This window comes from Pholcus phalangioides, unplaced genomic scaffold, assembly GCF_987345545.1.
Source record: "Pholcus phalangioides strain wild (caught in Gottingen) unplaced genomic scaffold, Ppha-v1.0 ptg000008l_1, whole genome shotgun sequence".
Taxonomy (NCBI): domain Eukaryota; kingdom Metazoa; phylum Arthropoda; class Arachnida; order Araneae; family Pholcidae; genus Pholcus; species Pholcus phalangioides.
The window spans coordinates 50,670,985-50,692,699 of record NW_028301601.1 but is presented as its reverse complement, the minus strand read 5'-3'; the positions used below and the strand labels follow the sequence as shown (position 1 = coordinate 50,692,699).

The following is a 21,715-nucleotide window of genomic DNA, read 5'->3' as shown; positions in this document are numbered from 1 at the left end:
TTGACGCTGCGATTTTAAAACTAAGGATAACGGATTTTTTTGGATTTTCAATAAATAAGTTTTGTTTCTTGGATTCAGAATAACTATTAATTTATTAATTTTCATGTTTTCCCATAAAAGTGCGCAAAATACAAATACAAATACAAATACAACGCCACAACAGGCAAATTGCCCAACGAGATGGCTGACCCAAGAACATCATGGATCCCCGAGCCATTTTTGGAGGCCCCACCTACTACTGCTACACCACACATGCACCCCCCCCCCCGCGGAACCCCCCAACGAACCCCAACGAATCGGTACCTGCGGGAATGTGCGTGTACGTGTAGTGCAACCTGACGTAAAGTTTGTTTCTGTGTAATGCTTGTTATGTGTAGTGCTGTCATCTGCCCCCAGTTTTTCTAACTATGAGTGAAGTGTTATGGTTGAATGATTTACCGTTGTAGGACTGTTGCTCTCTGTGGCGAGACTTTTTAACGGGGAGATCGGCTCGCATTTGCGCCTTGAAGTTGGGAACCACAGAAAACCAACTTCAGCTGACCGCAAAAGCACATTTGCGAATAAGATTTTTCTTCACATTATTTTTAATAAATTTTATGTAGAATTTTAATTCCTTTTAACATGTGCTAATTATCTTCCGAAGGACAGATAATATTTCCAAACCCATAGGAAAAAAATTTAAGCATGTGCTAATCTTTTTTATGTTCCTCCATATCGTTCAAAATGTTTTGAAAAATCCCCCATTGTACCGGTTTTTAAGCTGCAGTAACCATAATGATGATGTTATATTTGTAAATTTCATCTCTCTCTTATTTGTTATATATATAGCCTACATATGTTATCTTGTGTTCATATGTTCAAACCGTAACTGGGATTTTGCCTGCAGTTTGTATCGTTACAGATAGAAATAAATAAATAAAGTAGCATGCCTTTAATAAATATTGCTGACCATATTTCTTCGAGAAAATTACGGGAAATCACCAGTCATTGTCATGCAAATAAAATTGTCAATTGTTGCTAATATCGACGAAAGCTCGCCAAACATTGCCAAAACGATGCCAAAGGTAAGTAAAATGTCAGTTATAAGTAATATCGTCGAAAAATTGTCAATTGTGGGAAATGAAGCTAGTGAAGAGGGGGAAGAAAAATCCCTCTTCATTGTTGTGCTGAAATATGCAAAATAATGCTCTGAAATATGAAAATATGCTTTAATTTCTGAAAATCACGATAAAGACCTTTTAAGTTACTGAAAATCATGCAAAAATGCTCTATCGCGTAAAAATACCGAAACATGCAAAATCATTAAAAAAAAAAAGTGAAAAACAATAGAAATCCGAGCCGTAGTAATGAAACTATCATTATTTTAGAGATATTTTAGTCTCGTAATCATCTAAAGCAGTAGTTCCGAATTGGAAAGGGGAGGGGGGTGGGGGATATCTGTAACCCCAAGGGTCAATGATTTTACTGAAGGTCCACAGCCAAATCTCTGCACTGTTTGCAGTAAACGTCATTCCGACTACCTAGCAAGTTTGCCACATTTTGAAATGTTTTTCGTTTCTTCTTATTTTGGCGTAGAATCTTCCTATTGGCTCACAAATAACGCATAGTGATTGGATGTGGGGGCATAGAAATCGCCAATTCTGAGCTCGATCATTTCTTTTCCTCACAACAATGACAACTTACTGACGTCGCAAGCAGACTGCGGAGGGCCTTCCACCGCTAAGCTGTCAAATTAAAAAAAAAAACAAATGCGAAATTGAAAAATAAGAACATAAATAAATTACTGGAAAGGGAAAGTTTTAATCAAATTAACGCGTAAAAGCAACTCGGCAACGTTGGTAGACTGCAATAATAATATTGTTATGATTTGAAAAAATTGTACTTTTGGGTGACAGCTATCGATGGAAGTATGAAACGTTATTTTAGTTCTTTTGCAGTCCAGTAGGTGACATTACTATCGCATCACATCTACTAGTAGCGTAATACTGCACCAAACACCGCGGCAAAAAATCTGAAAAATAATAAAAATCTGAAGAAGCCTCTGTGTACATCTATAGAAACATTTGTAAAATCCTGAAACATCAGAAGAAACACCTGAAAAATCTCAAGAAGGCAACTGGAAACATCTGGGGACATCTGCAAAAAAGCAACTTTGAAACCTTGAGACGTCTGAAGAAGCAGCTTCAGAATCTACTTCACCAAACACCAACTCTGGCCATATCGCTATATTGCAATTTACGGCCATTAATAAGATGGGTTGGAAATGAAGGCGCTGTCTATCGGTGGTAGCCTGAAGCACGTTAGGAAGAATAGCTTATCTATAATCTCCTCCCTCGGGTTCGAACCCAGGGCCGTGAAAGCAATTTTCGCGGCTGTTGACGAGCATCTTACCACCACCACCCCACTCAGGAACTAATCCCTTTAATAGGAATTCCTTGGAATTCATTTTATTAATATAAGGGGTCGACGGTCTTTTGATATTAAATATCCGCGACCTTAAATTTTTCGATTAGAGGTGCCCAAGGCATTCATTCTAAAAGTGATCTGCGCCATTCACTTAATCGATACAAGAAATCCGTTGCCTTCGTTTTATTTTAATAAGGGGATCCATGTCACCATCATTTTATTGGTACAAGGCATCCGTGGCCTTGATTGAACCCCCCTCCTTGATGTCTCCCCCCGCGAGGGCAAGACTGACAGGGCTCCAGCCAGGGGCGCCTGGGAGACACCTTCTATAGCAGAAAAGCCTCCGCGCGAAGCTCTGACGTCACTGAAGTCGTCATGTAGCCATTGGATATGAGTCCGACGAATGCAATTCAGGGACGGCACGAGCTACACGCGGACTCTTTCTGTTATAGGGGGTCATTCAAGTATTACGTCAGCATCGAGGGAGGGAGGGAGTGGGGTTTCGGATTCGCTGACTTTTGATGACAAGGGGGAGGGGGGTCTGAAGGTTGCTTACGCCATCAACCACCCCTTTTTGAAGATATGAAATATTCTAAGCTGCTGACGAAATTTTGCTGGCAGCGGGGGGGGGGGGGGGGTTAATGTTTTGTTGACTTTTGCTGACAAGAAGGAGGGGGGTCAAAAATGGCTGAAAATCTGCTTGCGTAATACTCGAATGACCCCTAGACGGTGTTACGATCTTTACCGTGTTTTTGTTTTCTCACACTATAAATTCGCTATATAGATGACCGGGAGGCGCCTGATTTGGGGGAAACCCGCCAAAGATCCCCAGCCTACTAGGCCTGTCCGCCCCCCACCCCCAGTATCCTTGATCTGTCAGTTATTAAATGTTGAAATATCTGTAAAGAAGTCGATTTCTTCTCTCATAATGGGAAGAAGTAAACTAAAAACCTACACAGGTTTACAGTTTTGCAAAATACATCTTCTGAACCCTATCCACCCTTCCGCGTCCTATAAGAATATACTCTACTACTACTACTACTACCACCACCAAAACAAAACCAGTGCCGTCCTGTCAATCATTCGCCCCGCCCCTCCCGTTCCCATCACGGCGAACCTGTCAATCATTGGACGCACCGTAACCCCCTCCGTACACACCCACCTACTTGAAGCGAATGCTTCATTGGTCAGCGCGGATCGATCAATCGATGACACCCACGATCTTCCAAACGTATCTCTCCACACAACCTCCCCCCCCCCTCTCCCGCATCTCTCTCTCTCTCTCTTCAACTAGTGCTCCCTCGGGGTCGCCATGGTAACTGCAGTCGCGCTTTATCGGAGGAGGAGGAGGGAGGGAGGGGGAGGACGGGAATCCTCTTTCCACGGGAAGGGGGTGCTCTTCTCCGGGTGCTTCCCGTTCGGACAGAAACGCCGCGAGTCGGAACCGAAAGTTGCAAAAAGACTGTTGTTGTGTGTGTGTTTTGGTGTGTGTGTGTGTGTGTGTATAAGTGTGTGTTTGTGTTGCGCCGGATCCGCGGCGCGAGTCCCGTTGTGCGACTTTTTTTTTTTTTTAACTATTTATGCTATTTTTATCATCGGCTCCAGCTGAAAAAACACGCGCGCGCGCGAACGCAATAAAATACAAAATTTGCATTTTTGTTTTTGTTATCAGAATTATTTCCCTTTAAATGTATTGATTTCTGAAGCGAAAAAAGTTTTTATATATTGGAAAAACAAAATATATAATTTTTATTCTATATGGACTTGACAGACATACTTAATAGTCGTCGCTGGCGCCGCTTTTCTTCTGATAATATTATCATTACCCACGTGCGAATAATTACCGAGTTCCGAGAGCTGCTGCTGCTGCTGACTCTGAGAAATTCCATTCCCCAATGCAAATTGGGGTTCGTGCTCTCGACACGGGTGCCTCTGTTACGTCGGCGGCGTCTCTGTTCAGGTAAGGGTGTTTTTTACTTTTTTTTTTCCACTTGTCTAATCACATTCTTCGTTCACCTTAGTGCCTGATTCGTGAAGGGTGGGAGAGGTCATAAATAGACCATTCGACCGCCCCCGTTTTATACCCGGCAGCACCTGGAGAGGTGCTCAGGTGGAAGACATTCGATCCTCTCCGGTGTGATGCACCAGCTCCATCTCTTCCCCCTACCCCCCCCCCCGTCGACCGACGCCCACCTTGACAGTGATGTGATGAGAGGGTGGTGCTGTTTTGACCCCGTGACCTGGATGCGACTGTGTGTGTGGGGGAGGGGGGAGGCTCTTGTGACTTAATTATACGAGTCATTGGTGAGCGAATGTCAGGTATCTTTTTTTTAGAATTATTTTACGAAAGAAAGCAGGACAAATAGATTATTGTATTTTATATATTGAATATAAATTAAGACTTTGTGTTATGTGTGCTTATGCGTTGGAACCTGGGTATAACGATAGGTGTACTCTGCGAACCAAGAAAACATTGAAGGATTATCGTTATATCGAGAGGCATTAGAGTAGGACATTTTCTGGAGATATTTCCAAACGGGACTATTTATTTATTTTAACGGGATAAAAATATCGTTGTACATGGGTGCACAATATTTTCGGTCCACGGGTAGATATACGGTGTTTCTGATACTCGCGGGCCAGAACCATATTTATAAAGCGTGATCGTATGACCCGCATTTTATGGGATATTCCAGTAATTTCTGCCGTTCCAACTTTTTTATGAAATGTCCCGTTTTTCCCCTCATTTTCCCCCCATAGGTGAATTTTTGAAATCAAGAATGAAGATAATTTTTATGACAAATTATTTATGATAATTATGACTAATTAATAAAATAAATCTAATCGTAATCGACAAAAATTCATAAAATTATATTCATCTCACGTATTTGCCAACATACAAATTACCTAAGGGAGGAGAGGGGAAATTACATTTAGGAGGCTCTTGCAGTTCCTAAATTTTCCCCCATCGATAATTTCCTACGACAGTCATTTGAAATTTTTTCAGCAGTAATTGGCAACTTCACTTGCCTTGACAACTTTTTTGGTGATATCTCGTGTTTTTTATAAAACAGCTTAGTTATTTATCGCATTGTGTACGTGTGTTGATACTTTTTTTTTACCGAAACAATCATCTTGGGAACCCCTTGACGGGCCGGAGATTTTAGTCTAGTTGTAGGGATTTATAGCAATATCAGTAACCTATCGTTGTAGAGAAGTTTCACTGTATTTTTAAACCTGGTTATAAACACTCTTATCAGATAAAGGACCCTGTGAGGAAATTATCGAAAGGGCCCCTTTTCGTGAGACGAATACATTTTTCCATAATCGCTTATATTGTTTACATTTGCATAAATATTTTTGTAATTGAAACACGGCAATATTATTATCACACACACGCAGAAAATAATTGACCAATTTTTTTCCACTTCCATCTTCTGCGTGCGGTCGTACCTGCCGCACATCCCTAAAGGTAGTTCGTCCGTCCCCCCGCACCAGAAACATTAATGTGCAAATTTCTAGAACATGAAAAACGACCTTTAAATACTTACTCCACCCATGTTACTCTGTGGAAGTTTTTCTCCTAAAATGTTTTGTAAAATATGTTTCAATAGGGGGATACACGTTTACGTTCCTGGAAAAACATAGATAGCGAAACAAGTGATCCCACCAGCTGGTGAACATAAAAGTGAAAATTTGCACATTCATATCTCTGGTATAAAAGTGACGATATATATGCTGAACATGCTTGTGATATCCTGGAATTTCTTAACTTGGATCTTGTCGGCAGAGGCGGATTTAACAGCGGGCGTACGGGGCCCCGACTTCTAAAGGGTCCCGAATAATCCAAACTTCACACTTTTTTCTAATTTAAGGGACGACCCAATATTTACTTTTGCGCCCGGGCCTCGGTCGACTTTAATACGCCACTGCTTGTAGGGATATTTTTTTTTTTAAATTAGTAATTTTAGAAATCATCACTAGTTTCCGTAGAATCGACACGTGTTTCCTCACGTCAAAAAATTTGATCAAAACATTAATACAAATATTTTCAAACACGGTTACTTATCTCAAATATTTTGTATAGGAAATTCACAAAAATTACGAAAGAAGGGAAAAACAATGCAAAAAATGTAACTCTCTTACAAATACAATGGCAACAACAGGCAAATTTCCCAACGAGGTGGCTGATGAAAATTGTCTATGATGTCAAACATATCCAAAATATAACAATCCTATATAAAAGAATATACGTATCAGAAAAGTAAAAAATAATAATCAATAATATGTAATAAATACGCTGCACATGAAAAAGTTTGTGGTTGTTTTATCTAATTGTAGATATCTTCCCGATTCTCATCCCACTACATGTTTCGTGCTTTTTTCTAAACGTATCAATTTCGTTAGAATTCGCGTTCCGCGGAGTTAAGCTATTCCATTTATTAACAACCCTATTGTCCCTAACAACTCTGTCTTGACATACCGCTAGGTTGATAAATCATGTTTAGAAAAGAGGTCTGTTTTAGGATTCAGTTCGAAACAGGCTTTTTCTCTCTCTCTCGTTCGTTATCTTTAGCACTTCGTGTATCCAAAATATTCACATGACAAATTTAAATCATTTTATTTAATTAATTTACAATGACCCGAGAAAGCATGCAATGCACTCACACTGGAAATGTACACATGCATGTAAAATGTGACACGAGAGACACGTGAAATGTCTTACATGCGCTGCTTCGATTTACGCAGTGGAACCTCTGGAAACCGAAAATATGTACGAACATTTTTTCTGCTACCGAGGAGTGCCCGTTTTAACGAATACGGTTATATCGAAAATCTCGTTTTTAAGAACTTTTCTAATCTCACCCCCTAGATAAGTTTACATAGGAGCAATGCAAACACCTGGAATTTCTTTATAACTAAATTTCGTTATAACGAAGTGATTTCTCCGATCTCTTGGAGTTCGTTATAACGGTGCTCGACACTGTATACTTTAAAATACTTTTTTTCCTTATTCGTAGTAATTCTGCAACAGCCCACTGTAGGGTGTAAGCAACATGAAAAGAAAATTGAAAAGAAAATTGCGTCTTATTCAAATGGGCAAAATAGAGCCTGATTAGTTGGCAACAAGATTCCATCGATAGGAAAGCAATCAATACATAATCAGTGCGAGATTAACAATGGAAAATAAAATAGTATTTATCTCAGTTTAAACTTGCATGTGGTCACTGAAACTTTCGAGCACTCCTTGGGCTATGTCATAGCCATGCATGTTTTCATTGAAATTTTTGCTCCGTTATAAAGCCTTTCCCCGGGTCTGCAGACCACCGTTTGGTAACCCTCCTAAATTTTGAAGAATGAATCTATGAAGATAAGTAGGCTATCTATCGCAATGTTCTTCGACATTTTTACAACTATGAATGGATGAAAATACAGTGTACCCCGTTTATAACGTTTTTCAATTAAAAAATTGTAAACAAGAAATTTTAATGAGTAGGCCTATTAGTAAGAGTGGGTCTCTCCTACTTAGTGGGAAAACGTTATAAGTTGGAACATTATAAGCGGGATCAGGACCGTAAATGTGATTTTTGCCGCCCGGGGCAAAGCATGATTCAATCCCATTCAGAACAGACACGACCCAGGCCATGATTCAATCCCCAGGGCAAACATTATTTTGCCGCCCCACAACTTTTAAATTCGATGATTTTTATAACGGTGTTCTTTGTTCCTAAAATTGTCGCGCCCCCTAAATTTTTCCGCCCAGAACAGTTGCCCCCCCCTCCCTGCCCCCTCTAGTTCCGGCCCTGAGCGGGATCCACTGCGTATACAAAATTTCGCGGACCGACGGTAATGGAAAATGAAGTTTTGCTTACCGACTACAAGTAAATAAAAGAAATTACCAGACTATAGGGGAAAAATAGCCCCTCTTTTGCGGACACGGACGGAACATAAAAATTCGACCGTAAAAGCAAGGTGACCGTCAATCAGGGGTTTTAAAATGCATACTATTATTACGAAAAGGGAAATTATTATTTGTGGCAGTAAAAAGAGGGAATGACCGTTAATAGGGGTTTTACTCTATATGAATAGGAGAAATAACTTGCAGACCGGGAAAAAATTCATAATCAAGGAGAAATGATTTAAAAACTGAAGCGGACGCAGAATTATCCAGTTTATCACTTGTTTGATGCATCAATTTCCTGTTCAGGGCTTGAATCCAAGCACCAGAAACTATGTCCTGAGCAAATAACAGCTCGACTGAATGAATAAATTGTCATTTCGATTCAAGAATACACGTATTCAAATAGCAAATATAATAGGCTACAGTAATAATTATTCACAGAATAAGTATCGGAATCGAATCTCCAGAGGAAATGGAGAGAATTTCTCTTCCGATATCATCCCTGTTGAAAAATTTTCTTTTCTGAAAGAAGCTGAGCATGTGAGCGCTGAGCCTCTTTCTACCTCATTCATTCATTTTCAGCCAAGCGTTCGTCCGTATGACGGACGCGTACACGCGCACGCTGCAGAAGCACGATGCGTGTGTATGTAATGCTTGCTGCCTCTCTCTCTCGAATGCCTGCTTGAGTTGGCCCACGCTCGAGAGGAAAACTAGGCGCAAAACCCATCCTCACGCCTGATCAGCCTGTGACTACGCGCTCCGGTGAGCTGTGATCACAGGAGAACGGAGACGTTGCTGGTGGTGGAGAGAGAAAGTGTATAAGAATGAGAGGCTTTTACGCACACACACACACACACATTCACTGCCTATAACATCACAGCCTAATCGCTCGTATTTTCGGTGATCACTTTCTTTAGGCACACATTCTGAGAAGAGAGATTTCTAGAACCTTCCTTTTTTTTTTCCTCCCCCTCCCCTTGCTCATACAAATGCGATGTTTGATGACGCGACTGCACTTGATTGTGTTGTATTGATTCCGGCAGAGGCCTACAAATCGAATTGTACGCAGATTGTTCAGTGAAAGCCGGCATCACACGATGCGCGGGGCTTTTCTACCTTTCGTTGATTATTCAGAGTGGTATTTTGAACCACTTTGAGTTCGCTCTTCTCTTGATACTCGTATCTACTCTGGTCCACGCCGCGGTACTCGTATGTAGGCGTGGACCAGAGGGCAGAGGGGAGAGATATCACCCCCTCCCAAGGGCTAGGAACAAAATGGAAAATTCCTGTTCTGTCCCGTTAAATACGACATGTGTATTCACCTAACGCCATTTACTTTCACTAATTCGCTGCTCCCCTCCCCTGGATCCGCGCCTGTTTGTATCCAGAAGAAAATTTTTCACTGACGCGCATCTGTCATTTCAACGGGAACCATGTTCTGGTCTTAGTGCTAGTTTCATTTCATCCGAATAATTTCATTCGGTAACGTTAAGTTCCATGATTGCAGTCCATGGACTTTTAATGGGTGGATATGCTATATATAGTCTAAGCCAGTCAAAAAATAACTATTGCCTTCCTAGAGGCAGACTAATAATTGCGCTGCCCTTGCTATTCTGGGCTATTCTTCTTTAACCATTCATTCCTCATCATTCCTCAAATTTGCCATTCCTCCGAACTTATCACCCCCCCCCCCCCAGTTCCCATTCAAATACGCCTCTACCTCCGGGCCACTTTTTCGGTCGCTCACGTACTGACACACATGCTCTAAATCACTCACGGATATATTTTGCCGTTTTCTAGGTCACTCTTATGGTCATTCCAATGCTTGCGCACTCGCTAGGTCATTCGTTTGGTAACTAACTGATTTGGTTCTTGCTCTCAAAGAAACTTTTCTTCATTCACATGTTTGCACACTGTTTTGGTCATTCATTTCCTTGATCTTTATCCTTATATCTTTCGGTCGCTCACGACATTGTCCTCTCCTCGCTCTAGGTCACACTTACGGCCACTCATATTGTTGCACACACATTCTAGGTAGTTTTTCTTCATTCACCGACTTCGTTCTGTAGGCAGAAACAGGTTTATCGTTTGGCCCCGCTCTCTTCTCTCATTCAACTTGACCACTCTCATTCCTCAAATTTTCCGTTTCTTCAAAATTTCCGACAAGGGCTTTTGCCCGCTAAGGCCCCCCCCCCACCACCCGTAAATACTCCGCTGGCCATAACTATCTCCAATTTATAAAATAAACTTCCTAAAGGAAGTGCAATGATGGAGAACATACGGACAATATGGTCGGTACTTCAGTTAATGGTGACAGTATCGTCAGTCGCTTTCGCTGTATAAGTCAGTCAGTCGTTCTTCCTCAATTGAAGCTATGAAGTATGATACACATAGCGAGATAAACCGAGTAGCTAATCATACTTACCGTAATGGGCAGAGTAGCCTACTATATATTATTAATTATTATTTTTCTTGGTGATATATGCTTTTATATAGGGTTGCTGTATTTCGGATATATTTGACATACATAATTTCTTATGGGCATAATTTTTTCAGCCACCTCGTTTGGCAATTTGCCTGTTGTGGCCTTTGTACTTGTATTTTGAAACAAAAAACGCAAGGCTCTAAATCAGGCATCTGCAACCCGTTACTCACGAGCACCATGGTGCTCCAGAATCATGCCCGATTTCGTGCTCACGAGCACTTGATCAACTTTACAATTAAACACCTTGTAAAAATCACATTCAAGAACTGAAATCACCTTAATTTCATGCGTTCGCGTGCTGAACTTGCCGTCACCTTTTGATGACGGGTACAAGCAGTGCTCGCGAGTAGAAAAAAAAGGGGGGGGGGAGGAAGACCTCTCTGCTCTAAATCATCTTTATAAGAAATCCAAAACACATAATCTAATCGATCCTATAAAACATCCACGAAATCCCAAACCAACTGTGGCTTTGAGAATGACAGAAATTCAACGATGCCATACATATCTTATTTCAATCCCATCCGGGGTAAAATCGACATTACGAAGTAGTAAGTGTCAAGTGGAAATCGAAAAACAATGGACCACACACACACACACACACCAGCTAGAGAGAGAGATAGAAAGAGATAAACTTACTTATATATATATAAGAAATGAAATTTCTCATTTTCGCTTATCTTAGTTCTGAGAAGAAATTCGAGAAATTCCAAAGCGGGAAAAACGAGCGCCAAAAAATAGAGAGAGAAATGGAAACCTGTCAAAAAGAATCATTAGCGATTAAATGGCAGTCGGGTTTGTGAGGGAATGTGAATATTATTCGCACGTGAAGGTCGAAACACCGTAGATGACACACCCTTGGACTGTCATCACGACTTCCGCGGAACATCCGGGTTCTTTTACGCCGTCCGTGAGCCGGTTAGGGACGGCTTCTCTCGTTACCGGGAGTCCGTCTCGTCGGATGTAAACCGATCTGTTCCATGGAATGGACGTCCGGGGAATATCTCACGTTTTCTCTAGCGAAATCTCTGTATTGACCGGGATCCCCTTTCCCTTTAAAAGGCAGAGATAGATAGATCTTCAACCTCCCCCCCCCCCCCAGTCGCGAGCACTGCCTGTACCTATCATCAAAAGAAGAGCACCCCTTACGGCAAGTTTTACATGCGAATGACGATGATTTTTTCAATCCCTTGAAATGCGATTCCTCGAAATGTGTTTAACTGGGACGTTAATCGAGTGCTCGCGAGCAACGGGTTGAAGATGACTGCTTTTAAGGGGACAAGTGACGTTTCTCAAAACGAAGGTTACATTTCTTTAATGTGTTCAGCTAATGTGTTTTTAAACAGTGTAAACTGAACTGTAACACACACACACACACACACACACACACACACACACACACACACACACACACACACACACACACACAACAACAAATGCATTTCGATGAATATAATTAAATTATTTTGAAAATTTTTACACTGTTTTTACACTGTTTAAAAACACATTAGCTGAAAACATTAAAGAAATGTAACCTTCGTTTTGAGAAACGTCACTTGTCCCCTTAAAAGCAGTCATCTTCAACCCGTTGCTCGCGAGCACCACGTTGCTTCCTCTGAAGTACCCAAAAGTAGGCCTACTCGACACACGCATGCACACACGCACAACAAATGCATTTCGATGAATATAATTAAATTATTTTGAAAATTTTTATGTTTAACGAATATAAAGACTAAAATAATCGTATCGAACGATAATTTTCTTCTTTTTTTCGGCCTTTTCAGCAATTAATTCATGTTTTTAGCAGTAAATAATTAATGGATTTATAAATGGATGCTCTCCGCGTTATCTCAAATAGGCCATAAGAAACAAATGTGTAAAATTTGGAGTAAATTGAACGGAATTTGGTTTGCAAGAGACAATTCAAATATCAGTTAATTATAAAAACTAAACACAAATTATAGAAATGGAGATATTATTTTCCCGTAGACAAACATGAATTTTTATCTGTAAAAAAAAAAAATTCACTAACAGATCTCAATTAAAATCAATAGGCTTTCTGGGACCTCTTGCAAGAGGCCCTGGGTTCGATTCCCGGTGGGGAGAACTGACACTTTTTTCCACGTTCACTTCGGCATAATATCCAAAAAACCTATTGATTTCATGTATCTTAGCCGAGCAAAAAATCATCATCCAGATCTTAATTAAATGATTTGAATGTTGTCCCGTATCCCCTTGAGGACCACTTTATCTCGTCCAGGGGTTTTTCTTTGGATTTAATATTAGTTTTCACTCCTGTGAAGAGCCAGTTTTGTCTACCTTCATCCTGTAGACAGGGCATGTTTCTTACATGTTCGGGGCCCTGCGCAAATATGATTTTTTTGCGTGTCCCCTTATATATTATGATCTTTGAGGAGAGGTGTCAGGAGAGGAGCGAGGCGACCGTGCATATAATACAAAAAAAGCTGCCAATTTCGGATCACTGAAAATTTGTGGGCCCTGGGCACGTGCACATGCGAGAAACGGGTCATTCCTGTAAGGATACATTTTTTATTGGTTTTTGTTAGACACTGGGGGGACTTCGGCAGACTTTTAAGGAGTAAATTCTTGTTGAGCAATTGCAGGGCCGGGGTTATTTGTTGCACTTGATTGACAATGAGGCAAGAAATGAATGAAGAAATGATCTCAAAGGCTCTTCTCACTCATTCTGAAGTTCCCAATTTTCATTTATTCATGAATGATTTCTTTCATCAATTTTGGAATTATTTCTCTCATTAATTTCGGAATTATTTCTCTTATTAATTTTGCATTTCATTAATTTTGGAATTATTTCTCTCACTAATTTTGCATTTTAATTAATTTCGGAATTATTTCTCTTATTAATTTCGCATTTCATTAATTTTGGAATTATTTCTCTCACTAATTTTGCATTTTCATTAATTTTGGAATTATTTCTCTTATTAATTTCGCATTTCATTAATTTTGGAAATATTTCTCTCACTAATTTTGCATTTTCATTAATTTTGGAATTATTTCTCTTATTAATTTTGCATTTCATTACTTTTGGAATTATTTCTCTCATTAATTTTGTATTTTCCTTAATTTCGGAATTAGTTTTTATTGATTTAGAATTTTTATTAATTCTGGAAAAGTTCCTTTCACTAATTTCTTAATTTTTATCCGTCCCGTAATTATTTCTGTCATTATTTTCAAAATTCGGAAATTTCATAAATATTTTGAGGGCGTGAATCTAATCCATCTAATTGGTGTGCGTTTATATTTTTGTTGAGATAATCTTCTCAACGACCCTGTCCGGTCTGTAATTTTGAGCGCCGAATTCTTTCCCCAAAAGATATAAAATCGGGCTCCAGAGGGCCACCAAAAAATTTTCAACCCTTGATCATTTAGCTTTTCGTGAACACATTCACAGACAGGAAGAAAAAAAAAGAATATTTTTTTTTGTTTCTATTCCCGGGTTCGAACCCCACTGGCACCACAGTAGTGATCCTCTGGAGTTGCTTTTCTATGGTTCCCAACTTCGAGGCGCGAACAAGAGGACTATAAACGGTACGAATATTCAATCACTACACTTCGCTTCTAAAATATAGATCAGACGCAACAATAGATACGCTCTCAGACTGTTAGGTACCACACGTACACTTCCGGTACCACTCAATAGGTAGTAAATTGCCCGTGGCGATAGCCCTGAGTTGTGCTCGATTTGAAAGAAAGTCTCTATTACTGTGAGTGCGGGGGTTCCGGTGCTCGAGTGGCATGGTGGTAAGATGCTCGTCCACCATCGTGAAGGTTGTTGTCAGGGTCCCGGGTTCGAACCCAAGGGAGGATATCGATAAGATATTTTCCCTAACGAACTCGAGGCGACCACCGATAGACAGCGCCTTCACTTCCAACCCATCTCACTAATGGCAGTAAATTGCAATATAGCGATATGGCCAGAGTTGGTATTTGGTGAAGTAGTGGGGCCCGGTGCAGCTGCACACCTCAAAGGGCTCTGCTGAATTGTATTACTCAAAACAGTTGTCCAATGCTTCAAAACTGTGAAATGCATATTCTTTACGGCACCTAAGAGACACTAAAATCTTCTCATTGCCTACTGTAGTAAAATACTGTGGCTTTATTTTCAGTGTTAGCAGCTTAATGAGCTTAAGGTGATATGTTTTAGATTTCTAAATCCCTTCTAAAGAAAGAAATTTTTCACTGGTTGCTGTGGTGGCCAACTTCCCATCGTTCAAGGGCCAACATAATGGTCAGCGGCAGCTTCGCGGACCGCACCAGGGATAACTTCTAGTGTATAAGCTGCATGAGTAAAATGATCCAGAAAATTCTCAGACATGTGTTTGGCGTAACTAATATGGTAAAAAACGAGCAACTTAGTCATTAAGATTTTACCCTGCCCTCCACCCCCAATTCGTCATAAACCGATATATATATGCATAGCCGTACGCAAAAGGGGGGGGGGGCCCTCAAGCCGAGATTATAGTGTTATTCTGCGGTAAAAACGTAACCCCCTTGAAAAAAAAATTGAAACCCCTTCCCTTGAGAAAATTCTTTGTACGTCTATGCATATATGTATCAGTTTTTATGAAGAATTATGATGGATTCTTCCATGTGCTTTTCTGTTTCCCGCCTAGTAGATGAAATGCATCGAAAATTACTCTTTCTTCTGGAAATTTGTCCGTTCAATTACATCCATAGTTTGAAATTTTACAAAAACCCAAACATTTTTCTACGTTTTTCCGCAATTATTTCTATCTCTTGCTCCTGATTTAGCAACAGGTGGGGCCGCGCTGGTCGAACAGATGCTCAAGCAATTGACTCACTCACCAATAGACTTCGAAAAGAGTTTCATTATTGGGGGATGGAAATCGTGCTAAAAGCCAGTCGTGTAGATAGTATTGACTATCCGGTATGGGTAAACCTATGATGGTACTAAGTTAAAATTGGTTTTGCTTCACATGGAATAGGCAGACTACCTGTAGGGTGTGAACAAATGAAAGCTGGTTTCCGATTTTGCGAATCCGTGCCGTTACGGATTGATCAAAAGTTTGACGAATTTAAGGTATTTTTTTAACTTAATCCGTAAAGACGTAGCCTTTTAGAATCGGACACCAGCGGGCACTATGTTCGCACCCGTAGATACGAAAGGACGCACACACACGCACCATTATCACCTGGTGCTCCTGTACGCCCATGAGATTACACGGGACCAGATTTGAGATATATACTTGTATTTTTATTACTTGAGTTACTTTCTTGGAACAGAAATATCGGTATTTCGGTTTAAGAAAGCGTTAGTGTATTCAACGTGGAATGCTAACAAACGGCTATATCAAAATTTAGAGATGACTGCTTCTTTTTGACACAAAAGATCATCGTGTTTGGGTGGGGGAACTCTCTTGTTTAATATGAACCCGACCCTCCAATATGAGACATTTTTGTTCTTTGGAATTATTGGGCTATATATATAGTCGGCTGCAAATTTTAGGTGCCATTGTGAGAGAGTTACATTCTCTTTGAAAAAATTTTCGTCGCGCAGAACACCAAATATGCATTCAGCTACCAATGCAGAAGCTGCAAAATAGTAACTTACCTTAACGAGATGGAGGAAAGAAATGCGGTAAAAATTTCCCATAAAAATCTTTATATAAGAGCAACACATGTGTTCGTAAAGGCAGTGTGATGAATACATAGCTAATTACTGTCGTAACTAGGAATAACGAATGTATAGTCTGTCAATCATGTCTGCTGTTGAAACTAATTTGGGTTAAATGATCAGAAAATCAATTCAATACACAGTAATTTTACCTATTCGTGGGCCGCACGAGATCATCTCACGTGCCAGATAGTGGCCACCCCTGCTATACGTCAGACTTGATGATACAGTGGAACTTCGGTTAGCGAGCAATTCGCATAACGAGCAAAAATTTTGAAAAAAAATTGATTCGATTAACGAGCGATGATTCGCATTACGAGCAAAAATTCTGCGCTTTGTTTATTTATTGCCACGTTTTCACAACTAAGCTGATGATTTTTCGCTTTCGTGCACACACACTTACTGTGGAAAATTGTTGGTAATATTCTCCCCTACAGTGTCCGGTCAGCGTGCCTCACTGGAAAAAATGAGTGTGATTATTATACGAAAAAACTAGATGTCGCATTGTAATCGCGAGTATGTGCGTTTGTTTTTTATATAAATTCTGCTTGGTCAGGAGTTGACCATAGACGTACTGATTGACCCCCATTGCATACAACAGCAAGAGCTTATATCGAAGGTATATTTTTCTTAGGAAGAGAGAGAAGAAATCCACATTCGAAAAGTGTGAAGTCCCTCACTTTTCAAATGTGATTAGAGCGATGTTTAAAATGTGGGAATCCGTGCAAAATTCTGTAGAAAAGTACCAATGAAATAGAAGCACAGTAAAGCTAGCAATAAATCTGTCCAACGACAATACAATTTCCCATCTCCGAGAAATCCTAAAAAGGAGGCAAAAAGCAAGTGTCATTGGATACGTTTTTTTTAAAATCACACAAAAAGAATAAGAATGCACACAACAGTGAGTCCGTAAATCGTCCAACACGAGGTAGCCCTCTCTCGTTGTTTAGAGTAAGTTAATTTGCATACATTATCGTATCGAATGTTTGTTTATGGCGTTATTACATTATATATACTGTACATATTTCCCTTGAAAGATCTGATCCTTCACCTCAGAGTATCCCAGGGTCACAAACGGGCCACACGTGGCATCAGGTTGCGAACTACTGCAGTATTATATAACAATCAAAGAAAAATAATTTTACATTGAAAATTTTAATGCCATCTATCGAATGAAACTGTTATAATTTTCCAAATGAAGTTTGCTGATTGGCTTCCGAATAGCGTAACAAAGAAATAAAAAAAATATTGTATCATAATAAAAATATTTAAAAAAACAATAATATAAAAAAATTTATCAAATTAGATAAAAAAATTTTATCAGTTGATGTTAGTATAAAGTAATGTTTATTTGTAAATTTCGTCAAGTGTGGTCGTCCGTGGCCTTAATGAGTGATACAATTAATGAGTGATCAAAGAAGACGTTAATCAAAATCAAACGGAGTCCTCACAAAACTAAGAACGGCTCTTTTTTCAAATGAACTCACGTTATTTTACTTTAAAAAGTTTTTAACCATTAAAATTTTCAAGGAAATTCCATAATTCAATAATTGTTATTATTAAAAAAAATATTTTAGCATACCATGTTACATTATTTTTTCAATTAATGTCAACAATCGGAAACCTTTTACTAATTTTAATTGAAAAATCATATTAGTTTTATTCGGTAGGTGGCAGCAGATATTTCAGATCAATGATTTATGTTATTAACGTTAGATTGCAGTGATTCTTAACATGGTGCCATATCACCCTCTAGCGTCTCTGGGATATTCTGGGGGGGGGGAGCGAAGGGGAACCACGACAGAATGATTAAGAGGGGCCCTCAAAGAGAGAGAGAGAGAGGTGATAGATTTCAAGCGAATTATGATGGGAGAAAATGTTAATATATACTTTCTGAATCCAACACGGCATGTAACCAGGACCATCTAAATCCGCGGGCCCATATCCATAGGGAGGCACATGATGAGATCTGGTACTACAATTTCTGGATGTAGTTAATATGTAAGATATTACTTCTCTCCAGCCAAGTACGGGTGACCCTCAGAACACTTTGTCAGTGCCGTCTTAATACGTGGGCCCACCCTAGAATGGCCCCGGGGGTCCCAAGTGTGAAAGGAGTGCTCATGATAACGATATTTGATGAAAATTTTCCAGAGCTTCAATATGTGAATAGCATACTAGTCATGCATTTCTATCCAAGTACGTGGCCTTAGAAAAATTCCTGTATCCAAGTGGAAGCCGATGGGGCTCTTAAGACGACCCTGCACTTTTCCTGAGGACCCATGATGTTGAGACGCCCTTCCCGCGAGAGGGAAGTTCACTGATTTCTAGCCCAGGATAGGCACGGGCTAAGGTCGATATCTCTGAAGATTCATTGGTTCGTCCAATATATGTATTTTATTGAATTATATATGTATATATATATATTATTATTATTATTATTATTATTATTATTATTGCATTGTATTATTGATTTAATGCCGTTCTTATTAGTCATTTTTATGTGAATGAATAATTGTGAAACGAATTATCCGTGTTTCCATTGTTTCCTATGGGGAGTTTGATTCGAATAACGAGCAATTCGTATAACAAGTACGTTCACGGAACGAATTAAACTCGTTAACCGCAGTTCCACTGTAATTCAAGGCAAAACCTCATAAATGCCTTACTTTTGTCCATTACAAACTTTTTTTTCTTGTGAAAATGCCTACTTCGACATTTTTTATGTTTATTCGTGAATTTTAGCGCCTATATATAGTGCAGAACTTAATTTTTATCACTGAACCTATACTTTTGGCAACTACAACAATCACTCTCTCCAGTTCACTACCGGAACGAGCGCAAAAGAAGCTGCACTGCGGTGAGACTTAAATGCCGAAAATTTTGTGCCTAGTCCTGCCCTCACAGGGCGATTACGAAAGGCCTGGAGGCTGAAGAAGTGAAGTCACCCTGTAAAAATACTAATTTGATATCTTCCACCGCACACTAGAAGCACGAATGTATAATTTCGTTTTTTTAAATTCTAAGTTGTGTCTGAAACGCGAATGTGTATCCCTATTGGAACACACGTTACAAAAAATTTTATGGAAAATACCTTGCATGGAGTAACATGGGTAGAATGAGCATTCAAACGTCATTTCCCACGTTTGTTTTTTTGCGAGGGCATTGCACATTCGTGATTCTGGCATGACGGAGCCGATAATATCGATTATTGTACAAGTAGAATTTGATGAAATTACATTGTATGATACGTGGTACAGTAATTATCTCAGCTGAATTAAGACATTCTTTAGTTTTGACATATTTTTAAATAAAAATGAATTTCTTATTTGGAAGTTTTCATTTTTGTGAATATCTCGGGACCATGTAGTTCATCGATGCGACCCTGGGGTCGCGACCCACGGTATGCGCACCATTGGCCTAGAGAATAGCTTCCCAAACTTTTTGTTCCAACCACAGAGTAATAATACTATAGAGTGCGCGCGAGGGGTTACAATGTGAAGCAAAGATCCGGAGTCACGTGATTCCGGTCGAAAGGCTGGTCAGGGAATCTCGCTGGCAATGCTTTCCTTATGGCTGTTCGTATGACGATCTCCAAGTGCTGTCTTATTTTTCATTAGAATGGTCACCACGTGTGCAGCTTTCGGATGTTCTGAACGGTTTAGGAAAGGAGGAACATTATCCTTTCACAAAGGAATACTTTTTTGCTTATTCCCCTTCTTATAAATTAAAAATTGGAATATTAAATTGACGATGCAATGGATTTCTGACGTAATCTCAGTTTCTAACGACTCCATTTTGGATTTAATTCAATTAAAGTTCCAAGTTTTGGTAAAATTCAAATGGCATGAATCATTATTAAATGTTTTAATAGAATTTTTGGCAATAAATGATTGAAATTGTGAGTTTTATGAAGTTTTAACTGAAATATACGTCTCCGCAAGATTTGGCGAGATTTGGCGAGCTAGTGAGTTCATTCGAGTTTTGCTCAACTTGGAAGAAAATATGCTTTTCAGATGGAGAAATTTATGAAAAATATTCTATTTAAATAGAATGTGAGGAAAACTCCCCCCCCCCCTCTAGACAATTGCAGTTTTGCATAAAAATGCATAACAACCTCTAAAAATAATAGTATTTTTACCCCTCTTCGTAACGGTTATGTTTGCATATGCTGATAAATACAGCAAAAGCCAACATGAACTAAGCCGATGAAAAAAAATCTCTCTCTATCTTCGCATTTATTATTAATTTAATTTTTATGGCGAAATATGTGTAGTGCACGCATCTCATACGGACAGAACTAAGTTGTTGAAATAAAGTGATATTTCAGCATGGATTTTTTCCATATTCATTAAACTTACTAACTTCATTTTGAGAATTATTCGATTCATTCGTAAAAAGTGATAAATGCTACGAAATTCATCAAACTTACTAAAAATATTGGTAATTATGCATATATTTACCAACTATTATGCATAATTTCTGAAGATAACGCGCACTACGGATTTATCAAATTTACAGTAACATAAACATTATATATTTGTTGTATACAATATTTTGTTTCCTGTGTGTGTATAGATATTTAGAAAGCTATTAAAAACTGTGCCAAAAAAATTTATTTCATGAAATTTATACTGTTTATATTCACTTCCTTCAAATATTATATATTCAATTAAAATTTAAAAACCCATGTGTTAAGAAATTATTAAGAATTATCACTTAATGGAAAATAAATAAATTCCGTTTTCCAATATTTGTTTATTTTATAGAATTTATTTTTTCAAATCTGATACTCCCTAAATATTTCACATAAAAATGAGTGAAATTCATTGAAAAAATGAAGGAAAGTTTTCATCAACTTGATCGAATTGAGTCAAATTTCGTTACAGCAACATCCTAGCTTCTGCGAAAACGCGCCAAATGTAATAGCGCAGAACCTGTTCTTTCCCCGACAATACTGCTCATCTTTTCTTCACGTTCGACAAGTTTTATGAATAGCGTGCGCGGTCTATTTATATCTTAAGTCTATGGTTCCAACACTCGATTTTTAGTGACGTAATTATGCTCTTGGTCATTGAGCGTAATCTCATGTTAAAATCCTATGTATAGGATGAAATAACGCGCTCGGGTAAGTCAATTTTGGAATGAAGCGGATGACACGGGCAAGTCATCGCCCGTGGCACGCACGCGCACGCACACACACACACACAAGTGGCTAACAAATAACAACTTCAACCATAACAAACTTCGT

The 21,715-nt window shown here is 39.1% G+C and overlaps 1 protein-coding gene across 1 annotated transcript in view; it reads left to right on the top strand.

Annotated features, from left to right (window-relative positions):
* The first annotated feature begins 3,816 nt into the window (after positions 1 to 3,816).
* Positions 3,817 to 21,715, top strand: part of LOC149084458 (paired box protein Pax-6-like) — a 134,295-nt gene continuing 116,396 nt past the window's right edge. Inside the window, exon 1 of the mRNA XM_089234866.1 lies at positions 3,817 to 4,366. Coding sequence (XP_089090992.1) covers positions 4,302 to 4,366 — 65 coding nt within the window. The 5' untranslated portion in view covers positions 3,817 to 4,301. The remainder of the gene's footprint in view (positions 4,367 to 21,715) is intronic.